This window comes from Glycine max, chromosome 5 (assembly GCF_000004515.6).
Source record: "Glycine max cultivar Williams 82 chromosome 5, Glycine_max_v4.0, whole genome shotgun sequence".
Classification (NCBI taxonomy): Eukaryota; Viridiplantae; Streptophyta; class Magnoliopsida; order Fabales; family Fabaceae; genus Glycine; species Glycine max.
The window spans coordinates 27,708,186-27,731,231 of record NC_038241.2 but is presented as its reverse complement, the minus strand read 5'-3'; the positions used below and the strand labels follow the sequence as shown (position 1 = coordinate 27,731,231).

Here is a 23,046-nt window from a genome sequence, read left to right as displayed (position 1 = left end):
TTTATAGTGATTAGGAGAGGCACAACAAATACTTTGATTTTATTTTCATCTCATAATTTTGTTATATGAGGCAAGTATTAGGCAATAATCATTCTAAAATCACCTACTTGACCAATTAAACTCCTTGGCTATTGGTGATTGGAAAACAACATATAGCCAGACACATCCGCATAATACATCCTCATCTCCATGCAACTTTAGGAATCTAGGGCTCATGACCTCAAAATTAATAGAATACAATGAATATATATACAACAGCAACTTCAAAAGAATTTGCAAACCAATTAAAAAAGGTGGATCAGATCATCATATGTAAAAACCTAGATCAAGAGGGTTAAAATGGAAAGAAAGAGATATGTGAAGAAGGGAAAGGTGGTCGAAGGATATGAGGAAAAGGAAAGTTCTTGTATCCTTGTCACTATTGTATTGTCTCTTCATATTTACATTGCTTCAGGCTGGGTTTGCTCAAAGTCAAAGACCTCAAACATCAGACGTCTGACATCACGTTTCCCATAAACAGCATATGAAAGTCCGTGAAGGGCCTGTTGAACAGATGTAGTGACTGGGTATTTCAGTCTATAGGCGCGCTGATATGCATCTTGAACCTTTTCGTTATATATAATAAAATGGTGGAGATTTTTGGCCCTCAAATATCTTCCACAATACTTGTTCATAAGAAACCTGCGGTGCCTATTTTGTAACCATAGCCCTGGAGCATCTAAATGTTTCATCAACAATCTTTCAGCCATTACCAAATCCTGTAAAAATTTCAAAAATGAAAAATTATACAGTATGCTGCGTAGAAGACATGAGAAAACTTTTATATGATATATTTCTGAATTAAACAAGAGTTTCATTCCATAAAGGTAATCAAATATTAGTACAATGAATAGAAAGAATAGTACCTGTATCTTTTGGCCAAGGTATTCTAATCTCTCATAGCAAAATCGAGGATGATCAAATTTGTACTTTGACGGATGCAAGAAACATAGCTGAAAATCAACAAGAAATTCGATAGCATCAAACTCAGAACAGAACAGAACAGGAGCTAGGGAACATCCAAGCTGATCTACTGACTTCATGTTTTCCAAGGAAGGTTCTAGGGAGATTTAAGAAAGTTGTAAAATGCATTGAACATTTTTTAATTAAACTATTAAGTATTAACATGATAAATATTTGGATGGTTTTAAGATGATCTTTGATTTAATGAGGTAAACTGTGCATAGACAACCCAAGTACAGTAGAGCCATAAAAAAATACCTAAAACAGCCAACAAACAAACCGAAGTGATCCATTTATCAGGAATAATTCATTATCAATTGTGTTGTAGCAATACCTCAGAATACTTTTTGTATTTACTTTCCCCATTTCCACTGAATCACAGGCAAGTATCACAACAGGTTAAATAAAAACCCCTCTTCTGACAACATTAATTGTCATTAAACAACTTTCATGGCCATTTTAATATGAATATTGAACCCAAGGATGGGAACAATAGAAGTATGCATGGTTATTTATTTGTTCAGAGTTGCATCAAAGATATCCCTATTCCATAACCCTCGGACATCAAGTCAATGTGATAGCCTGATAAGGAAAAATGAAAAGCAGAATGAGAGGAAATAATAGAGGTACCTGCAACCCAAGATCAAGCTCTATGTTCCTGGCTTTAGTAATTTCGGGAATTCTATCTGTCATTTTTAATGGATATCCAAGGACTCGCATAATCTGGGGTCTGCAATCATAATCCCATAAATTTCCTCTAAACCGATGCATGCCTGGAGGAACACAAGCTCTGAACAGCCGTGGATGTGCAAACAAGGCATCTGCAGGAGGCTGAATGCAGAGCAGTAAACATCATCGCTGTTCTTCAAATAATAACACATGCAAATTATATTGTACAACAGGAGTTTTGCATGCACAACTCGCAATAAGCAGAAAAACAATTTTGAATTTATAGTGAAGGAAGATTAGGTTTGACAACCATAGTCCACAATATTTAGTTCCTTTCATTAAGAGCTATGTTTTTTGAAACAAATATTACAATGACAGAATACATGAGGATCTTGCCTTATACACAACCATATCTTGCCAGCTTATCTTGCCTTCAAACTCGGCAGATACATGATCTATATCTTCAAGTTGCCTACGCAATTTGGGCTGGCAATCCTCAGCATCTGGATCCATTCCAAAGACTTCAAAAAGAACACGATACACTTCTGGCATACCAAAACAAAGATAGATTGCCCCAAACAAGGCCCAAAATACAGACCTGCCAACATAATATAGCAAATAAAGAAAACAATAATTTAAGAAATAGGTTATTGGCAGGGACACACTTCATTGATTAAGGTCGTTCTACAGTAAATGGATTAAAACAACAAAAAATATATCATCATGAGAGGACAATGAGCAATTCTTTCTCTTTTCTTTCCTAGAGTTCCCTTTGACAGTAAGCCACTCATGTTATTATTATTATTATTATTATTCATGAATCTTAACAGCTTAGTCTCCAAAGGAACCTAGCATCAAAAGCAAAACTCATTGATCTAAAAAATATTTACACATCTTAATATCACAAACAAATGGCACACATTATGGAGGATTAGGAATAAGGAGAAACACAATGTTGAGCCAGAGAGCATGCCTCAACGTACAAGCATCTATGTCCAAATTTGCCAGGCAGGTATTCAGTTTGAATAAAAAATAACACCACCAAAATTTTCAAAACCAAATCCCCTACCCTATTATTGTTTAAAAGAATAACATTATACCATATGAGAAGAGGGGGTTAGGAACTTAAAAGCAACTAAAAACACAATGTGTTAATCCAATTAATCAATTCAGTTTGGCCGGTCAGGTGACTCCAACCAAACGAACCCCATATCCATGTGCTAACATAAATACATCACAGCAGACCTCCCCCTAGAATACTTTCAAGTTCAAGCCTAGTCATACAGTTGCATTAAATACTGAGAGAGGAGATAACTCTGTCACCCATAATAGTAGTTCTACTGGCTCGAACATGGTTTATCTCTCATAGAGGATACATGTAAACTCATACCAAGAAAAGACCTATACCCCAGGAATGAAGGCATGTTTACATTTTCTAAAATATTTTTATTCCTTAAAAGTGAGCATATCGTATTGTAAAGCAGATATATGAACTACAATTCCTAACATAGTTTCAAAACATGAAGCAACTTTAAAGAAAAGGCTCATGACAGTAATCAAAGTTCACAAGCATCACTATCCCCCGCATTTCATTGTATTGAAAAATCCTTCCAATTAGTCCCTAAACTACAGTAAAAATATATCAACTTAGCAACTAAAACGATGGGTATCCAACACTCTAATTGATATAATTTCATAACTTTAAGAGACAGTGAGCAAAATTAAATAGCGTCACTATCCTCCTAAAATGGAAGCACATTCATAGTATGGAAATAACAAAAAACAACAACAAAAAAAAAAAATAAAAGAGGTTCTTACTTTACAGTAGCCTCCCTTTCCTTTCTAACCAACTTGTCCATATCATCATAGGGGAAAACCAAATTGTGCAAAGCAGCACCCTTAATCCACCTGGGCAGGCTCCTCTTCCCAATCAACTCGAACACCCGCTCCCTCATCGGCGCCGGCGACTCCCTCGGATACCTCTGCAAAAAATACTCCGCCAAAGCCAGCTCCAGCACATACTGGCCAAGAAAAAACAGCCTGGAGTGGCCGAAGCGCACGTGCCGCGCCCGGCTCCGCTCACACGATTCATGCTGAAACGCCAAGTAGAGCAGCGTGTCCAGCTCCATGGCGGGGCCGCTATCGTCCCCGAGGGTGAGGGAGGGCTCCAGAGGGTACCCCAGCGCCTGCTTGGCTTCCATCAAGTGATTCTCCATCCATGACTTGTCCAGGTGATCCAGAGGGGAGAAGGGGAGGCAGGAGCTTAGCAAGGGAAACGTGTTGAGCGCCAGCTGGGGGCTGTTGAGGAACCTGTCCGCGACTCTTTTGTCGTCTAGCGGGCGCGTGAGGATGAATCTTCGCGGGGGAGCGCGTGGGGTTCGCGGGGAGGGGCGCTTGCGCTCGGCGAGCTCCTTAAGGAGACGCTGGGGGCTGTTCTTGGGAAGCTCTTGCGGTGGGTCTATGGTTACTGCGGAGACGCGGAGGGTTTGACGTCGAAGAGTGGGAGTGAGGGATGATGAGAAAGAGAACAAGTTGTGGGAGTGTGTGAAGGAAGAAGAGAGTTCCATTGGTGAGGTATGAACATTAGAGTGGAAGTGAGACTTGGGATTCGATACCATGGTGTTGTTACTTGCAGGGTTTTGAGATGATTAGAGACGACGTGTCACAATATACTAGTACTCTGGAAAAACCTGCGGGTCAATCCGGGCCCATCAGGATCTTGTTATTTGCACTCCTGTTTTCCTAAGTACACCCCCGTACTCCCTTTCTAATCTCTCAATTACCCATTACCTCGAAAAAGGGTGTAGATTACAAGACTTGGAAAAATAAAATAATAAAAATGAAATATTTTTTTTATTTTTTAAGTTTTTTTTAATATAAATTTACAGTCATATGATTATTATAGATATTTGGCTTCCATTCGATGCCAATATATTTTTTAGCTTGTTGATATATCTTGTTGTAGGTGTGATGTATGAACACTGAAAGATTTAATTTAACTAATATTTTCTATTTTTAAACTCATGAAGTTTTAAAAAAATGCTATCCTTGATTATTCAAAGTTTTGCTAAATGTTTAAATTTATTTTTCTAAAAAAAGTTAATTTTCTATTGAATATTTTTTTAATTTTAGATGAATTGGTGAGGAATACATTTAACCCATCAACCCGTAGTGGCTCGGACCAACATTTTCATGACTCAACAAAAAGTGAGACAAGTTGGATTACCTTGCTTATAAGGTGAGTTATGGTAGGCTAGACAAGCCCGTTTTAACACCTCAACCTAGTATACACTTGGTTTTACATTTGTCAATTTTGAACTTTATTTGAAAAACATATTTGAATGAGTCGATTTATATTCAACATTACTTACCTGAAAGAAAGTAATATAATGAATATTCCTATTAACTAGAAGGGATTCATCTAGCATAACTTATCTAGATTGTCATTCATAATAATCTCACGTTGTTCAATTAGGAATGTAATTATCCTATGTCATGGGAGATACGTGATTTAAACAAAATTTTTAAAATGTAACAAATTAATCTTCACTTGTTTAAATATAATTATAATGTTAAGGAATTACAAAAGCATTCTTATCTATCGTAAAAAAAAGAACTATATTATTTTTCACAAATAAGAAATTATAGTTAAGGAAGAAGTCAAGCATAATTCTGTCAAACCTCAATAAATTCATCGAATTGAATAAGATAACATTTTTCAATTACCACTCAATCAAAACATCAATTGGTGTAAGGTTGTTCTCTCAATCGTCTCAAATTCAAATCTTGAGTACACAATTGTGTTAAATAGTCAAAGGGAGAGTTTTATCAACCACAATGATCTTACTCAACTTGTTTCGGTAGCCACAAAGTCTTACATCACTTAGGAATCGAGACATAAGGTTGTGTATAACTTTATAAACATTCTCTTCTCTCAACCCATAAAGACACATTTTACTAAGGATAAAATGGTGACAATCCACTAAATGTCTAAGCAGACAATATCTCAAATACGAAGATCCTAATGATGCCAATAGGACTTGAGGGAAAATGCTTTATACTTAAACAATGAAGATTTTTATTATTTGGAAAAATATGTTTAAGCACCCCAAATGCTAGTTGTCGCAAAGAGAGAGAGAGAGAGAGAGGAAAAAAGATAGAAAAATATATGTTTAATAAATAATATGATGTGATAGAAAAAGAAAAAAAAAATGAGGTGTTTAAAATAATGGGAAGTCCAAATATCAAGACTCTTATTTATAATTATGTATAAGCGTTAAGTGATATGGGTTAAGTGAGGTTGGGTTAGTTGATGTCATTGACGTATTGCATGTAATCCTCTTACTTGCTTCTACATACACTTTGACATTGTGTTTGTCAGTGACGAGAGAAGGGCCATGGATGACGATGAGTTTTTTTTTTTTTTTTTGGTTTGGTGGAGTTGATTTGTGAGGGATTTAATTTGGTGAAGCTGGCTCCCATACTTGAATTTTTTTGTCTTGGTAAAGGTGAGGAGTGTACATTTATGTTTGTACCCATCTTTTGTCTTTTTTGACCAATACAACTGACTCACATTTGGTAAAAAAACACATATATTGATAAAAGGTATATCAATATTTTTATAACTTTATCATTTTTTTCATTTTTTCTCACTTATTTCTCTTAAACCAAATAATCCAACATCATATTTTATTTTTTTCTTCTATTTTCATCTATTCTTTTTCTCTCTCGTGATTAAACAAAGCATGAAGGTGACCATACGATTGAGATGATGATGACTTGGAAGAAACATGAATGACACTCCCTTCAAGTTGGTGCTTAGTCTGGTTCAGGTGTGTTAACATATTGGGCTTCTATTGGGTTAAGTTGTGTGGACTATGAGCTTTTAGGAAAATAAAATACAACTTTTACTTTCTGCACCTTCTTTTTCCTTCCTGCACCCCCATAGGAAATTAAAGGGACAAAAATACCTTTTTTTGTCTTAGCCCTAGCACACCCTCCCTACTTTCCTACTTCCCTTTGAGCGGTGGTGCCACCCACGTTCCTTGTTACAGCTTCGACACCGTAGCTACAGGAAGCAATGACCCAACATACATGTGGTGTATAGGAAAATTTGATAATGAAAAGAAAATGGTGGGTCGAGTATTTTTGAACATCACTTTGAAGCAATTGTGGTGTTAGTATGATGGATTTCATCTTGAGATTTGAGGGTGGGTCTTCACATATTTGCCTTAATCACTTAAATCAGGTATATGGCAATTAAAGTACTTAAAGCACAAATAGATTCAACTAGTGCAATTTCTGGTTCAAATTTGATGGCATCAAACTCAGAAATTCAGATTAGTAAAAGGATTCTGGATTAGGTAATTTGAATTTCGTACAAGATGCAATTCGTACAAGATGCATCTTGATTATGAAAACAAAATTTTGGATTAGGTAATCTGGAAACAACTTGTGCTCTGGATTACTTAATTTGGAATTATGTTTTCATAATTCTGAGATAGATTGTTTCATAAGGGTGGATTTTGTTGTTGTATATTCCAGATTCGTTATTTTTGGAATGCATTAGACATTGTTATGGATTTTTTTTCCAAAAGCCAAAAAATAGTCCTCTAAAATGGTTATTATGGAATTCATAATTTTTTTAACAAATGGATCACCTAATCCAGAATGATCATATGACACCTACGCAAAATCAAAATTGAAGGTTGAACAAACAAGAATGGAGACTAATGGAGGTTGAACAACCAAGATAGATCAAAGTTGAAAAAGAACAAAGGAGGGCTAGGCACAAGAGGTGTGAAGAATAAGCAAAAATAGGAGAAAGAAAAAAGTTTTTATAACAGAAGGGCACTTTGGGGATATTATAATATTTGGGGTACATGAAGCAAAAAAGGGTGCAGGCCTTAAAAGCCTCGTTACAATTGCCACTAGGTAGGACTTTATGACTTTATGTGGAATGAGGTGTTGACTTACAGTAATGTTTTTCATGGTCGTGGTTGCATTTCCAACTCAGAGCACCAAGGTTGATGCTCATTGACCATTGATATAAGCCAATGGCTTTGGCTTTGTAGATCAATATTGAAAAAATAACGTTTGTATTTTGTAGATCAATATTTGCTTTATAATATAAATAAATATAATACATTAAAAAAAAATATTCTATAACACCATATTTATCATTGTAAAAAATATAATTTCAATGAAGCCCGAGGAAAAATGCTAGCTAGTAATATTTATGTTGATGATCAATATCCTTTCATTTGCATGTGATTTGGATTTCTGTAAGTAATTTTACTCAATTATGAACGATCCATAGAACACCAAATTGAGAATAATTCCATGTAACTCTGTTAAATTAAACTTTTAATTTTTTTTTCCTTATCATGATACTCCTTTTATTAATTCTTACATGAAAATTAACGATTTCAAATAAATTTATAATTACAATATATTCTCATTATTCTGTTAGTCATATACCTAAGATGAGTAGTAGTTCTTTAATGTGTAAGTGTAAGACCGAATTATATTTTTTTATTTAGAAACTGAAATAATATATTTTTTAGGTTGAAACTGAAATAAAATTAAGAATCACGTATAAAGATTTCATCGTTTAACCAAGGAAATATTTCATCGTTTTGAAAGGATAATTTTTTGTTCAGCGTACTATATCAAATAACTTAAAAATTTATTCAATGCGTTTAAAATTACGAAGACAAAAATAGTTAAAAATACACTTGCAATAAATTAGATGTGAAGTGAAAAAATTGTAAATTAGGTAATATCAGAAAGAAGAGATTTTCTGGCATAAGATTAGGGCCAACAATATAATTGTTCGACGGACACGGATATTGCTGCAGTAATTGTTTATGATCGTTTATTATATCATATTGATATCTGATTGTGTAAATTACTGAGACTATTAATTTGGATCTCACACACCACATGTAAGCAATCCGACAAGCATGGCCAGTTACTTTAAGGCATGCACTTGGGTCGTTTATGCTTTTTATTTACATTCGTTGCTTAGTGGTTAACGAGAAGTATAAGAAGCAGTGGATAGATCGATTTGAAACCAAAATAATAGCAATGGTGTGGTGTTGTAGGGTATCCTCTAATTTGACGGGTGGCCATAAGATTTATGTGTTTCATTATTTGGATAGCCAATCCAAGGAAAAGATCCATAAAGAACTCATTTGGTACTGAAATGGATTTATATGAATGATCTTTCTGTCTGATGATGAGTCTGCATTCTAAAAGGGACAGTTATTGGCTTATTATACACGATGAGGGAGCAAGATGATAGAAAATGCCTTTGATTGGTACATGAGCTAGCCTTTCATTATATTGGAATCTTCCATATCCTGCTACTGCTTTTATAACAATACCCAGGTGTCAATGGAAGGATATTTCTTATAGATGTAAATGGAGGTGATAGAGGAGATTGCTGGTCTTCCCAAATTATGATAAGTTCTTTCATAGATTTAGTTAATCTACAGATTACATAGTCAATAAATTAATATAAATGTAAAAGAGATGTATTTTAACAAGTTATTAATACAGAATAGAATTTTCTTAATTACAAATGATGTACATTATTGGTTGATAGAATTGAAATTGGTTAAGAATTATGGTTTTTATGGTTGAGTTGGATAAAGAATTAGAGTGTAAAATTATAGTTTTAAATTATGTTACTAATTTTATTTTGACCAAATTATTTATTTGGGTTTTTTATCTTGTTTTTTCATTCAGTTTGAATTTTTATCTTTTAAAAAGTTTAATTTAATCATTTATCTTATTTTTTGATTCAATTTAATTCTTTGTCTTTTAAAAACTTTATTTTGGTATTTTATTTTATTTTTCTGGTTCAATTTAATCATTTAATCCATTTAAGATTAATGTCGTTTATTATTTAAGAATGAATTATTTTTTGTTAAAAATGAATTGGTAGGGAAGGGGAGAAAATTAAACTAAAAAAATTTATTTTTAATTAATTAACAAAGTCAATCGTAAATAGATTGAAAGATTAAATTGAAAAAAAAATAAGATAAAAGATCAAAATGAAAAAAAAAAAGATAATGGACCAAATAAACCTTTTTAAGAGATAGAAACTAAATTGAACCAAAAAAATAAAATAAAATATCAAATTGAATTAAAAAAAAAGAATTAAACTGGAAAAAAAATAAATGACCAAATAAGTGATTTAGTCTTTTATTTTTACACCTCCAATTATGAGTTGTTGAGGGTGAGTTAACTTAAATTGGGCTAAAATATATTCATCTACAAGTAACTATAAAGTGAGATCAAAAATGATAATGATAATAATGATAATGATAGTTATTAGTATTATAAAAATTAATTTGATCATCAATCCAATCCAGATATTGGGTTAATGAATTAATGATTTAACTGGTCACTTATTGAATCAATTAACCTGATAAATAATAAAACAATAAAAAATATAATATAATTATCAAAATGTAATTAATTCATACTTCAAATTTAAAATTATTGTCGTGATAAACTAAAAAAATAAAAACTGAAATATATAATATACCTGACAAGACGGGTATAAATTGTAATAGTTAATATCAATATACATACATTTATAAATTTATATGTATATATACGTAAATTACTTTTTATATATATATATATATATATATATATATATATATATATATATATTATGTGTGTATTTATTATATATCACAACATGTAGCATGACACAATGGTAAGCTCAAAGCCCACTTCTCGGAGAGAATGCTAGGGGTTGGATTGGAACCCTATATGTGTGTTTTTTTAATTTAATTAAGAAAAATATGTGAGAGAAAATGCAATCTGCAGGTGTGAGTGTGTGACTTGACTGCTCACTGCTGTTGCAGAGTTGCAGGTATGACTTTATTGGAATGCAAAATAGTGAACACGATTTAGCCTGAAAACTTTTTAGGTGATTTTGGACCGGTCCAAGTCGAGCGAAATTTACCGGTTTAATCCGATTTTTGGCCGGTTCGGTGACGTGTCACCGAGCGGAAAACATAACCGATCGAAAAGCTCAACCTACCCGGCTTTGCGTTCGGTTCCTGGTCCGAACCGGATTTAATAACACTAATATTTACAATGAGAAATAGGAACATGAGGTTGGTCACAATGAAAATAATAACGATAATGATAAAAGTAATATTTATAATAACAAGGATAATAACCATAATGATCATGAGTAGAGATAATAATTATGACTGACAAAATGACTGAACTAAAAAATTGTAACTTCCCTGGGCAATGCCAGCCGAATAGTGAGACTTGAAACAAACAAAATATATATATATATATATATATATATATATATATATATATATTTTACTTTAGTTAGATGTTAAGTCTTTTTGGTAACAGGTAATGTTTTTGTTTTATAAAAAATTATTACTAGTAAATAATTTCTTATTAGTAGCCTTATCTCCTTGGGTCAACCCTGTATATGGGTGACTTAGTGAGCATATAGGTAAAAAAATACAAAGTATGTAATTTCTTTTCTCATCTCTCCTCTCCTTTCATGTTATTTCTTCTTAACCAAACATAGAGCAGAAAAAAGTAATTCAATAGTAGTGTAAAGGAGAATCCGCATTGTCAAATTAAAATCAACGTCAGATAAAAAGAAATTGGCCTAGGATGTGATTAATATTAATCGTGGTTGTTCAACTTCAACCATTTTCTCCTTTGGCCGTTTTGATAATTTTGGATCAACAAGTATGTTTACTTTTGCATTTCCGTGTAGCACAATTTGTTTTAATTTACTCTTTTTAGGCAATAATTTTTTCTGTTTTTGGTCACAACATTTTTTTAAATTTTTTTTTATCTACAACAGTAGTACAAAGATATCATGAATTAATAAAGGTGAAGACTGATCTCTTTGAAGAAGTAAAAATCACTACAATAATTAGACTTCACCTTTTCTAACAAAATATTTTCCCAGCATACATATAAGCATAGAACTTTAATTATTAATCAACACATCTTAAAGCCCCAACAATATTCCAGTGCATGTCTGATTTCTAAGGTAAAAAAAGTATTTTTGAGATAAAAATATTTTTATCAAAGGAAAAAGACTCTTGTTTTTATTTTTATTTTACTTTTATTTATTAGATTTGCATTAAAACTCAAATAACATTTGTAACTTCGATTCAAACGTACGTTTGCCATGATAGGAAAGTGTTCATGAAACAGCCTTGTTGTGGCTTGAGTTGAGACTTTCCATGTGGAGAAAAAGTGCAGACCAGACCCTGGTAGACGCCAACCAACATGCAACTATCTCATCCTTTACACTCTCTTAAAGGACACACCACACACCACAAAAACACATCTCCACGCTTATTTTTTTGCCCCTCTTCCCACTCATAACGTCCAAAGTAACACTAATACACATTACTCGCCGTGCCCTCAGTTGAGTTAACTTTATTGCATGCAACAAGACCCTACTTTGGGATTTCATAAAATGTTAATCATTTGTTTCATGACCTTCAGGTCCTAACTCCCCTCATTATTATCCATGGAGCTTCTCATTCGAATAATATTTCAAAGGGATATAATATAAATTAAGCACTTTGATCCCTTACCCTTTATATAATATATAAAGAGCTTTTAACTGTCTTAATATTTGTGCTATACCTTTCTTTGTGCTTCATCGTCAACCGTACGGTAAAGAAACTATAACCACCTAGAATTCTGTCTCTGACATGGTCGGTGGTGACAAGAGAAATAATCTACGACAGCTGCTAGTGATTTGTCTCCGAAAGGATTAGGAGCTTATTATTTCTAGTGCCATGAAGAGAGCAAGTGAATGGTATGTTTCTCATCTTCTAAAACTCCTTCTTTATAACAAACGCTCCCAACTTTCTTATGTAACGCACATTTTCTAAAGAAAAATATTGAAAACTCGTGACTTGAACTATTTGATTGCAGGGCTTACTCTCATGAGATTCTAAGTGATGTCACCGTTCAAGTTGGCGAAGTTTCCTTTTCGTTACATAAGGTACTGAACCAATTCAAACACGAACCCTTTGCAGCATATATTAAATTATTAATCTTAGGATCATTAAATGGAGAGTAACGATTTCTATTTCTTGGCAATTGTCAAGCAACTGTTACTTGCTTAATATTTTCCAGCCAATTCTATTCTTTTTTTATCTACAAACATAACACTTAGATTAATAATTGTTAATTTGGGCTTCAATCATCATTGAATTTGTTCTTCATATCTTGTAATTCAATTTGCAGTTTCCATTAGTTTCCAAGAGTGGATACATAGGGAAACTGGTATCAGAATCAAGTGATGATGTTTCATTCATTGAACTCTATGATGTCCCTGGTGGAGCAGAAGCATTTGAACTGGCAACAAAATTCTGCTACGGGATAAACTTCGAAATAAGCGTCGAAAACATTGCTACGCTTCGTTGCGTGGCAGAGTATCTTGACATGACAGAGGATTACTCAGTTGGAAATTTGGTGGGAAGGGCTGATTCTTACTTGAATGAAGTGGCACTCAAGACTATTTCAGGGGCTGTGTCAATCTTACACATGTCGGAACGCTTCCTTCCGATTGCAGAGAAGGCAAAACTGGTGAGTAGATGCATAGATGCTATTGCATTCATAGCCTCCAAGGAGACTCAATTCTGTTCACCTATGAGAGGTGACATTATTGGTACTGATGGCATGGCTTCTCACCAAAGGCCAGTGGTTCATTGGTGGGCTGAGGATCTCACAGTTCTCAGAATTGACATCTTTCAAAGAGTTCTGATTGCAATGATGGCCAGAGGGTTTAAACAGTTTGCTCTTGGCCCCATCATTATGCTCTATGCACAGAAATCTCTGCGAGGTTTGGTAAGACTAAGACCCCTTACCCAAAAGATTTAAACATACAAATAGACATGGTTTGATGTATTATTGACTTTGTGCATTGAAAAGATTCACTCTTGTGATTACCTTTAACAAATAATTGTTTCAAATACAAAATCAACTTTTATAAATAGTTGTGTATCTTTTCTAAATATTCTTACTGCAAAGACTTTTTATACTACCAAATTATCATGTATAGTATGATAAGTTTATTAAATTTTATAATAATTAATTTAAAATTTTAACTTTAGATGAATTTTAATTAATTGACGTTGTAAATTATTTTGCACTGCCAACATATGAAAATTATATTAGTACTTCAAAGAGTTTAAACATAATTAATTATCTTAAAATTACTTTTTATATAACATAATATATCTAAAGCTAAAACATAATGTCTATAATTAATTTTAACCAATAATAATGATTAATTACCACAGTTAATCAAAATACACAGTGAATCATGAAACATTCTTTTGGTGGAGTAGGAGATATTTGGAAAGGGTAGGAAGAAGATTGAAGTTGAAGCACAAGAAGAGCATGAAAAGAGGGTTGTTTTAGAGACACTAGTGAGCCTTCTGCCAAGGGAGAAGAATGCAATGTCAGTGAGCTTTCTTTCTATGTTGCTAAGGGCAGCAATATATCTTGAGACAACGGTTGCTTGCAGACTTGATTTGGAAAAGAGGATGGCCCTGCAGTTAGGACAAGCTGTTTTAGATGATCTTCTAATTCCTTCTTATTCTTTCACTGGGGACACATTGTTTGATGTAGATACGGTGCAGCGAATCATGATGAATTTCCTACAATCTGAAAAGGAAGATCGTTCACCATATAATGCAGATGATGAATGTTTTTCTCCTCCCCAAAGTGATGTTTATAGGGTTGGAAAGTTGATGGAGAACTACCTTGCTGAGATAGCCACAGACAGAAATTTAGCTGTTTCAAAATTCATCACTGTCGCTGAACTAATTCCTGAACAATCAAGACCAACAGAAGATGGGATGTATAGAGCCATAGACATCTATCTTAAGGTGAGGTTCTAAAACTATCACTCACTAGTGCTAATAGAAACTTATTTCCTCCAATTGATATAATTTTTATTAAATCCAACTCAACCATTGATATTATGTTCATATGTGTTAAAATATCAGTTATTGATTTTTTCATCAACATTTACGATTATTACTTTATCCTTTCTCATTTTAAGGGAGACAAATCCAACTTTTATGTTGTACGCAGATCACCTGTCTCTCTTTCATGTCCCTTTTTCTGTTTCTCTAATTAGAAGGTTATTTTGGTAATGACATGTTTTTTAATTGGAGGAACATGGAGGGGATCAAAAACTGAGAAAGGTGATTTCTTTTCTATTGGAACAGGAACTACAACCACGTTTTAGTATTTTGCAAAACAACGTTAGATTTCTGTCTTCTACAATGCACATACACTCAGGCTTCACCACATTTGAATTAGCTTTAGATTTTGATTTCATCTCAGTTGATTTGCCAGGGTTATCTAACTTAACCCAAGTAAAAACTGGATTAAACAACCCCAAGGTAGATAATTAGTTAATCGAGAAAATTGTACCAATCATCTTAAAGTACATAATTAATTCTATCAATTGTCTACAATAGGCTGTTTAACCTCATTTGGGATAAAGCTTAAACAATCTCTTATTTGCCACATTGAACTTACAATAGTATTGTCATTGAATTCAAGGATTTAACTCTAATATTCGTCTTATGTAATTACACGCGAGTTTAAAACGGATACTGCTGATAAAGTAGAAATTGAAAACTCTCAGGCTCATCCTGTTCTAAGCGACATGGAGAAAAAGAAAGTGTGCAGCGTGATGGACTGCCAGAAGTTATCACGAGAGGCGTGTGCACATGCTGCTCAAAATGACAGGCTTCCAGTTCAAATGGTTGTTCAAGTTCTCTACTACGAACAGCAACGTCTTCGCGATTCCATGGATGGCAATGCAGGCTGGGATTCTCCTAACTTCCGCGACAAGGTAAATTCATCTCCCAACGAGCTTAATCTGGTGTCCAACGAGCTCTCCATCTTGCGAAGAGAAAACGAAGACCTGAAACTAGAGATAGTGAAATTGAAAATGAAACTAAAAGAGATTGAGAGAACTTCCATTAGATCAGCATCAAGTAGTCCTGTGATATTTGCTTCGCCCTCCGCTGATAAGCCTCCTCTGCCTAGAAAATCATTCATAAACTCTGTGTCCAAAAAGCTTGGTCGTCTTTCTCCTTTTTCACGTGGCAATGCTGCCACAACTCTTCTCAAAGGTCACGTAAAACCCGATAAGAATCGACGCCATTCCATATCCTAAGACCATTATGTTTGCAGGGTACAAGTTCCATCTTTGTGTTTTCCGAGGCTTGTAAACAGGATTAGTTTTACTTCACTGTGATACTTGTGTAGATTATATTTTCATTATGCTTAAGTCCAATAATAACTTCAATATGTAATTTGTAAAGGTTGGTTAAAACCAAAAGTAATACAGAACTTCTGATTGCATTGCATCCTAAGGCGACATAGATGCTCTATAATTACAAGAAAAATAGAATTAATAATTTATCATAGGTTGTCATTGGAAAAATCGTTGCTGTTCTTATCAATCATGTGCATAAAATATAAATCAGTATAAAATCTTACATGACAGCATATGCGTTCTTTCAAACAACAAATGAAAGCGTAATTTGACCAAGTAGTGGAATTTCATTTTGTTCTGTCGTATTTAAAACTACATAGCTTCTTGCTGACTATTCAAATATTTATAAAGTTAAATGTTAATATTGAGTAAAATTCTGTTAGAGTTAATTAATTTAGTTAATCATTCTGTTTATTATGATTAGCTGCTTGTTGTTAGTGCTTAATAGTTAGTACAAATAAGTGCATCATGTACATGTTCTGCATCTTTTTCATATCAATATAGTGAGATATTTTTAAGGAAGTCGTATCTTGTTCTATGAGTTCTATAATTTTTGGCCTCATAAACTTGGGGTCACTTGTATCTCTTAGATTTTTAATGTTAAACTATTTACTTAGTCTCTATAGTTGTCAGATATACGAGAAAATTGTAAGTTTTAATATCTCCACATGCATAAAAGTTAAATTTTGGTAAGGTCCCTATCATTAACACATGAGGGAAAGACAAGTAACCCGTTTTTTGCTTACAATTTCAACATACCAGGAAGAAAATAAAAAATAAAAATATGAAAAAAGGGTTATTAGAGTGAATACAAGGAAAGTACAATTTTATTAGATTTATGAATGTGTCCATGAAAATTAGGCGGGTCAACTTGTAACAGTACAGCGACACAGACGCTACATCTTTCCAACGACCATAAGATCCCTGGAAGAATACAACATCTGGTAACAGCAGTTAGTGGGGTCTGTCTTTGAATTATTGAGTCCTTTGGAGATAAAAAAGGCTTTTGGAAAAGGTAATGTGGTTCATGTGACAGCCTAGCAGTGTCCGTGGTGATATCTGAGCCTAATCATCTAACAAGAAAAATAGATCATGGTTTAGGTTTGATTCATGCACATTCTAAAGGCATTAAATGTAGTTATAAGTTATACATGTTTTGGGACAGACCTAACCTAAACTATGTTAAAAGGATGTTTAAATATTAGCTGGACAATCTGATGTCTATCTGATGGCAGACAGGAACTAGATCTCCAACTTCTTGTTGGTTACTATGTGAATGATAGGTGGAAAATAAATCACAGCGGAAAGAGAATAAAAAAATTGTTAACCTACTTAATGTGTTTAGGTTAGTAAAATAACAATATTATCAAATGATTTTGGCTGTTTGCATTGATCTCTCATACCCAAAATTTATGCCAGATGCAAAGAATGAAAGAACCATCCACACACTCTCCTTCAAGATCGCGATTTATTTGGAGAAACGATTCACTTTCTGTTGGGAATTAGGATAGGCAGTTTTTTTTTGTCATTTTATGGAAAAATTGGTATCTAATGTTTCTTTGTTAAAAGGCTGAATTGGATGGTGGGAATCCTGTTAAAATGAAATATCTCATAGCCATTCAGAGAAAGTGATAAACTGTTGATTTTAATAAACTCTACATAGTTGTCCTTGGCAATGTCTGAAAGGATGATTGTATGGTTTTTAGTGGCAAGGAATGTGAGAAACTGCAGGACCAAAGAAATATCAGTGGCATGTGTATTGTGAATAGTGACGGGTTTGTGTGCCTGGGGAAAAAACTGATCTCATGATAGACATATCAAATCCTATCACACTCAATAATTTGGCTGAACATTCAACACAAACATCATCCACAAAGTTAGTCTTAACTCATAAAACAGAAACTTAGAATATATCACATTGGCCATAAGATTTTTTCTTTTTTCTTTCAAGTCATGTTCAGATTCAACACTTGGAAAAGCCAAGGTGACTGTTTTAATCTCTCTTGTCTTAATTGTTCTTCAATATCAAAACTGTTTCTAATTCCACTTTGGTATGCTGGGGTAGAACCCGGCACCTCGACGAGGCGAATTATGCTTCCACTTGAGTTTTCTCTTGTTGTGTGAGTGCCATGACATCTTGTCTTGTTTACATGGCTGGATCCACTAGAAGAAGAAGACAAGCTGTGTCCTGAATCTGAAGTTAGCGGTGTCTCGACTTTCTTCCTACGGTTGTAACTTGAGGGGGCTAATGTCAGCTCAATCTCAGTCTCATCTATGACCTCTAGCACCCCATCTTCTGATTCTGCAATGTGCTCCTCTGCAGGCCTTTCGAGGTCGATTTTCATTTGAGGCTTTTCTTGTGCCCCTTTGCAAGTTAAACCGATCGCATTCTTGAAGTACCATTCTTCTTTGGTCACTTCAATTCCTCTTCTGGCATCCATGTTTTGCATCAGTATCTTCTGAATTTGGTACAAACGATGAAGCTCATATACCTGTGAAAAACATTCTCATGAATTTCAGGCTCTAGTAATCCTGATTGAGGAAGAATATTCTGAAGGAATATAGAAAGAGAAGAAGTACCTGCTCTTTGAAAGTTTCTTCGTGTTTTAACATGGCCATCCTCATATATTCTTTGTCACAGGACCTTACAAGCTTCTCCATCAGTGTATCTATGTAGCTTCTGAGAAGGTGAACTTTGAACTAGTGATACAAAGGTAACTCCTCTTTTTATGAAACTTGTACTCAGACTTGCTTCTTCATGATATCACTCTACCTTCATATGTAAGTTATATATATTAAGAGAGAAAATTCAGACAGGATAGGATGAAAAATTGAAAACTGAAAAGCTTTTATATAGAAAATAAGGTGGTTCAATGAAAGCATGGTTACAATGACATTGAGACACTAATACAAAATGATGGCATCAACTTCCTTTTAGTATAATTAGTCTGTTCCTTTGCTTCCTCTCCTTTAAAAACTTTGGACCACATTCGACTGAACCCCAGTAAAAAAAGAAAAAATATCTCCCGACACCTTTAGCAGTTGAATTTTCCTATCATAATTATAACTTCTCATACATACACACGCATGATGTCATTATTCATGCTATCCGTTCAATTATTGCAATATTTAAATGCACGACCAAGGAAACATTTTTTCTCTTCTTTTCATATACCAAGTTTAAAAAAGAATGCTTGGAGACGCAATATCATTATAGTTAGGGCCATAAGGAAAAGCCCCCATCAACTTGTTTTTTTAACCCTTGCACTTTCCTTTATCAGTTTCTCTCTCATTCACGGAATCTGTAGCATAATTTTTTTTTTCTTCCTTTGTTACACTATCTGCAGACATCCATCTCTATTACTCTAGAGATTTAAAAGGGTGAATGATTTAGGCTAAGTTTTTGTGTAATCTTTTAGAATGTACTATGTTTCTCAACATAGGCCCGGCATGATGCCAAAGCAAAGCATATCCTCATGCATAAGATAGCAAACACTCTTACCTTTCAGAACAATTTCTTGAGGATTCTATATTTGTTTGTTTTATTCTCACTCTATTATCTAATATAGCAACTTAACACCAAAGTATCACAACAATGACATGATATAAATTCCAAACACATATAAACATATCACCGTCAATTCTCAATAGAGAAACTTTGTAGCACCCTCACTAAAGTTATGCTAACCCTGCCCCACCCTCCAAAAAAACACAACAATGACATAGAATATGAAACAAAATTTGCTGGCTAAAAGGGAAGAAGGGGTGTGTCATGTGTGTGTATCAGTTTCAAAAATCAACTAGTAATTTAACAAAAAAAAAAAATGCTTATCAAGAACATCAAGTGGATTTCGTTTTTGAGATCATTCCTAGAACCAAACATAAGTTAATTAAGAGATAGGAAAACACTGAATTAATCCAAAGCATGCAAAAAATTATGAGAAATAGAATATAGGTTCTAACCTGTCACAATTCAATTAGGTGAGCACACCACACAATTTTCTTCTGAACAAGAAGACAAGAGAACAAAAGGAGATCTCAGAAGGAAAGGCAAGAAAAGAAACTCTTTTTCCTTTCAACACAACTTAAGCGACAACCTTGTTTAATTTGATGAAAGACTCTGCTAATATGCTCTCACATTCCCCATCAGGGTCGTCAGTATATACTGTTGGGGATTAAATAGAAGACTACTACAGATATAACAGAACTGTTGTGGAATTTAAGATTCTTTCTCTTAAGGACACGGAAACCAAGGTGTATTGCATTAGGTTAGAGGCATGCCAAACAAATCCCAGTGCCTTGACCAATGTGATTCAAGTTTTGTGGACGAGATGCCTGAGACAGGTCCAGCAATGCAGATATATTAAATTCGGAGTAAGGAAAGGAGAACAGATAAACAAATACAGGTATTAATAGCACTATTTTAAAAATTAATATAATTGTTGAGGATCACAAGGACTTGGTTTGCTCAAGACAAATCATCAACAGAACAACATAGCATACATAGCCTGCTGAGGGTGAATCACATGCACCTAAAATTTCTACATCATAAAATAGTTGGTCTCAAATTGCACCCATTATATTATGTTATTATTCTATAATTGAAGCGTGCCTATAATGTTTTTCTTTTCTTTTCTACACTACATGTATTTTTCATTGAACGAAATATTGTTCCAACTTGATAGGATCATAATAGATGACAAAACTCCTATTTTGAGTATTTAAGGTAGCACATCTAAAACATGAACTTGAGACTTTTAATTAAATTGAAACAATTTCATGTTAGTTGATCCACAGGTTAACTAGTAAGCGTGCCTATAATGTGAGGGAGCTTAAGGTGGCATCTTCTCTGCCGCCGACCGTTGGATCCTGACCGTACGATAAGTGGGTATATCTCGTAGTTGTCCAGGCTAGAAACTGGCCTCAGGATCTCAAATCCAACCATAGGTGTTTCAGTTTTCACACATTAAAAAAAAAGGGGACACAAAATCATGGGTTTATCCCTTCCTTAATTCTTTTGTTCGGTTCTATGGCATTGATGGAGCAAACAGTGAATCATCAATTATGATGGATGTTTCGTACCTGTACTATGCCAAAAAATAGGTGGTGCAATATGCTATTTGATGGGTTTTTCAGCAGGGAAGACCCGTGGCAATGATTATAGATGTTAACTGGCCATGTGGGTGTGATATATGTTAGTGTAATAATATTAATGCATGGTTGTGCTCCCTTTATGCATTTTAATTTACAAACGGATGTGCATACGTTACGGGTATATATGTACGCTAATCCATATAATAACATAAGAAGCATAATAATACGTATTGGATTAGAATTATATCCATGTGTATTGTGTAGTACCCTCGTCCTTATCAAGATGACCACACACATGCTTGTGAGGCTAAGCTTCTTCTCTCTTAGAAATGTATGTGCATGATTATTAACATTTTTTTATGCTCGGAGACGAACGTGTGTCACTATATTAGTGACTAATCTCGATTTTAATATGTGATTATCTTTCTCCCAATATATTATTTTCTCACATGTGAAATACCGTGAGACCTTATATCATCGCATCAATATTATAGGTTATATATATTATTAATAATATAATATGCAACTGGAGTGGTAAATAAAAAATCCTAGATCCCTCTAGCTAAAAAAATATATAATATATACAGTATAGAATAGAAGAAAAATAATAAAAAAAAGAGGACATGGAAATGGACGTGGAGTGGAAGCACGCGTTGCCGGGGCTAGAAGGTGCATTCTTATGGGGTGGTGGGTCCTTTGAGTATGCAGAAAAGGCTGACCTATATACGGTCTTGCGTTATTGTTTGGTCCCATTTGAATTGGATATTCAACGACAGCAACGAGCCCAGGAAAAAAATATTAGAAAATGGGAAACCGTGAGAGATAATAATACTTATATAAACTTTGTTAAACTAAGGAGAAAATCATACGTATTATATAATCATTTAGAGAAAATAACAAACTAAGGGAGGGAAATTCTTAGGTGCTCATAGATCCAGAGATTCCCTATGATTTGACGCATTTGATTAAATAAGAAAATGAAGGTGTCACGGTTGATTTAGTTAAGTTTGTGAAGTGTTTTAATTAATTTAAATCAACTGTAAATATATTCTCACTTTCTTGTTCTGTTCATTTCATCACTGTAAAAGAATAAAATCCTTGTTAAATAATTATCACTTCAACTATAACATTGAAAATATAGTTAATAGTAAAGACAATGGTTTGGTAAGAAATAGATATGTTTCAATAAAAATAGAACCGAGAAATTATTAGTTGTCCAATAACTCAAATAAGAGTCTATAGAAATATAAAAATACTAACGAGTTTTCTTAATTGTGATATCTGTGAAGAATTCAAAATGAAAATTAATAAAATATAACAAGTATTCTTTTTTTTTTATATATTAATAAGAATTAAAGACAGATATAAAAAATTATAAAAATTTATACATTTTATTCTATAGAATTAAATCCCATAATATATAACACGTATTCTTGAAACACGAATATCCAAAATAATCTGTGCAAGTATATGTATAATTAGTATATAAGAGGAATGTTAGTTGTTTTATTTGAAAGTAGAACCAAGTTTCCCTCGTGCCATTTCTAGCAACATCAGGAAATATAGGAGAACAGCACGTAGAAGGTGCGGATCAAACCCCACAGCCTACATTTTAACAACACTTAACTGCTAATAGGCTCTCTTGGTATATTAATGAAAATTATAAGAAAAATGATAAAAGTATTTTTACGACAGTAGCTAAAGAAAAATTTAAAGTAAAAATATTTTTATTGAAAGACAGAAATTTAAGTTATTCATGATTTTTTTATTTGTTTTTTTTTTTATGATTTTCACACTAAATATTTTCTCTTTTTTTCTTTAACTAGTTTTCTTAACAAGACAAAAATTATAATAACTTACGTAGAGATAAAAAAAATTATACATATATTTATTATTATTAAATAAATAATTTTTTATATATTATATAAATCATTAGTTTTAATAAATTA

At 33.5% G+C, this 23,046-nt stretch overlaps 3 protein-coding genes across 6 annotated transcripts; 1 reads left to right on the top strand and 2 right to left on the bottom strand.

Annotated features, from left to right (window-relative positions):
• Positions 1–196: 196 nt before the first annotated feature.
• LOC100819140 (ribonuclease III domain-containing protein RNC1, chloroplastic) lies at positions 197–4,315 on the bottom strand. Its single transcript, XM_003524636.3, has 5 exons — positions 3,490–4,315; positions 2,068–2,269; positions 1,633–1,833; positions 906–992; positions 197–758 (listed from the first exon to the last, which is right to left on the bottom strand). Exons 1-5 carry the CDS (start codon positions 4,287–4,289, stop codon positions 441–443), a joined length of 1,608 nt encoding a protein of 535 aa, XP_003524684.2. The 5' UTR covers positions 4,290–4,315; the 3' UTR covers positions 197–440.
• A 7,730-nt stretch (positions 4,316–12,045) lies between these two features.
• LOC100819154 (BTB/POZ domain-containing protein SR1IP1) lies at positions 12,046–16,094 on the top strand. Its single transcript, XM_006579871.4, has 5 exons — positions 12,046–12,511; positions 12,631–12,700; positions 12,946–13,548; positions 14,052–14,594; positions 15,365–16,094. The coding sequence occupies exons 1-5, from the start codon at positions 12,492–12,494 to the stop codon at positions 15,899–15,901; spliced, it is 1,773 nt and encodes a 590-aa protein (XP_006579934.1). The 5' UTR covers positions 12,046–12,491; the 3' UTR covers positions 15,902–16,094.
• A 1,734-nt stretch (positions 16,095–17,828) lies between these two features.
• Positions 17,829–21,231, bottom strand: LOC100818607 (uncharacterized). 4 transcript variants are annotated; one of them, XM_014775595.3, is made up of 4 exons: positions 21,086–21,231; positions 19,967–20,338; positions 18,584–18,772; positions 17,829–18,495 (listed from the first exon to the last, which is right to left on the bottom strand). In XM_014775595.3, exons 3-4 carry the CDS (start codon positions 18,662–18,664, stop codon positions 17,950–17,952), a joined length of 627 nt encoding a protein of 208 aa, XP_014631081.1. In that variant the 5' UTR covers positions 18,665–18,772; positions 19,967–20,338; positions 21,086–21,231; the 3' UTR covers positions 17,829–17,949. The 4 variants fall into 4 exon arrangements, with proteins under 4 accessions (XP_014631081.1, XP_014631080.1, XP_014631079.1 ...); XM_014775594.3 differs by having other exon boundaries at positions 18,584–18,776; positions 21,086–21,200; XM_014775593.3 differs by lacking the exon at positions 21,086–21,231 and having other exon boundaries at positions 18,584–18,776; positions 19,967–20,379.
• Positions 21,232–23,046: the final 1,815 nt, after the last annotated feature.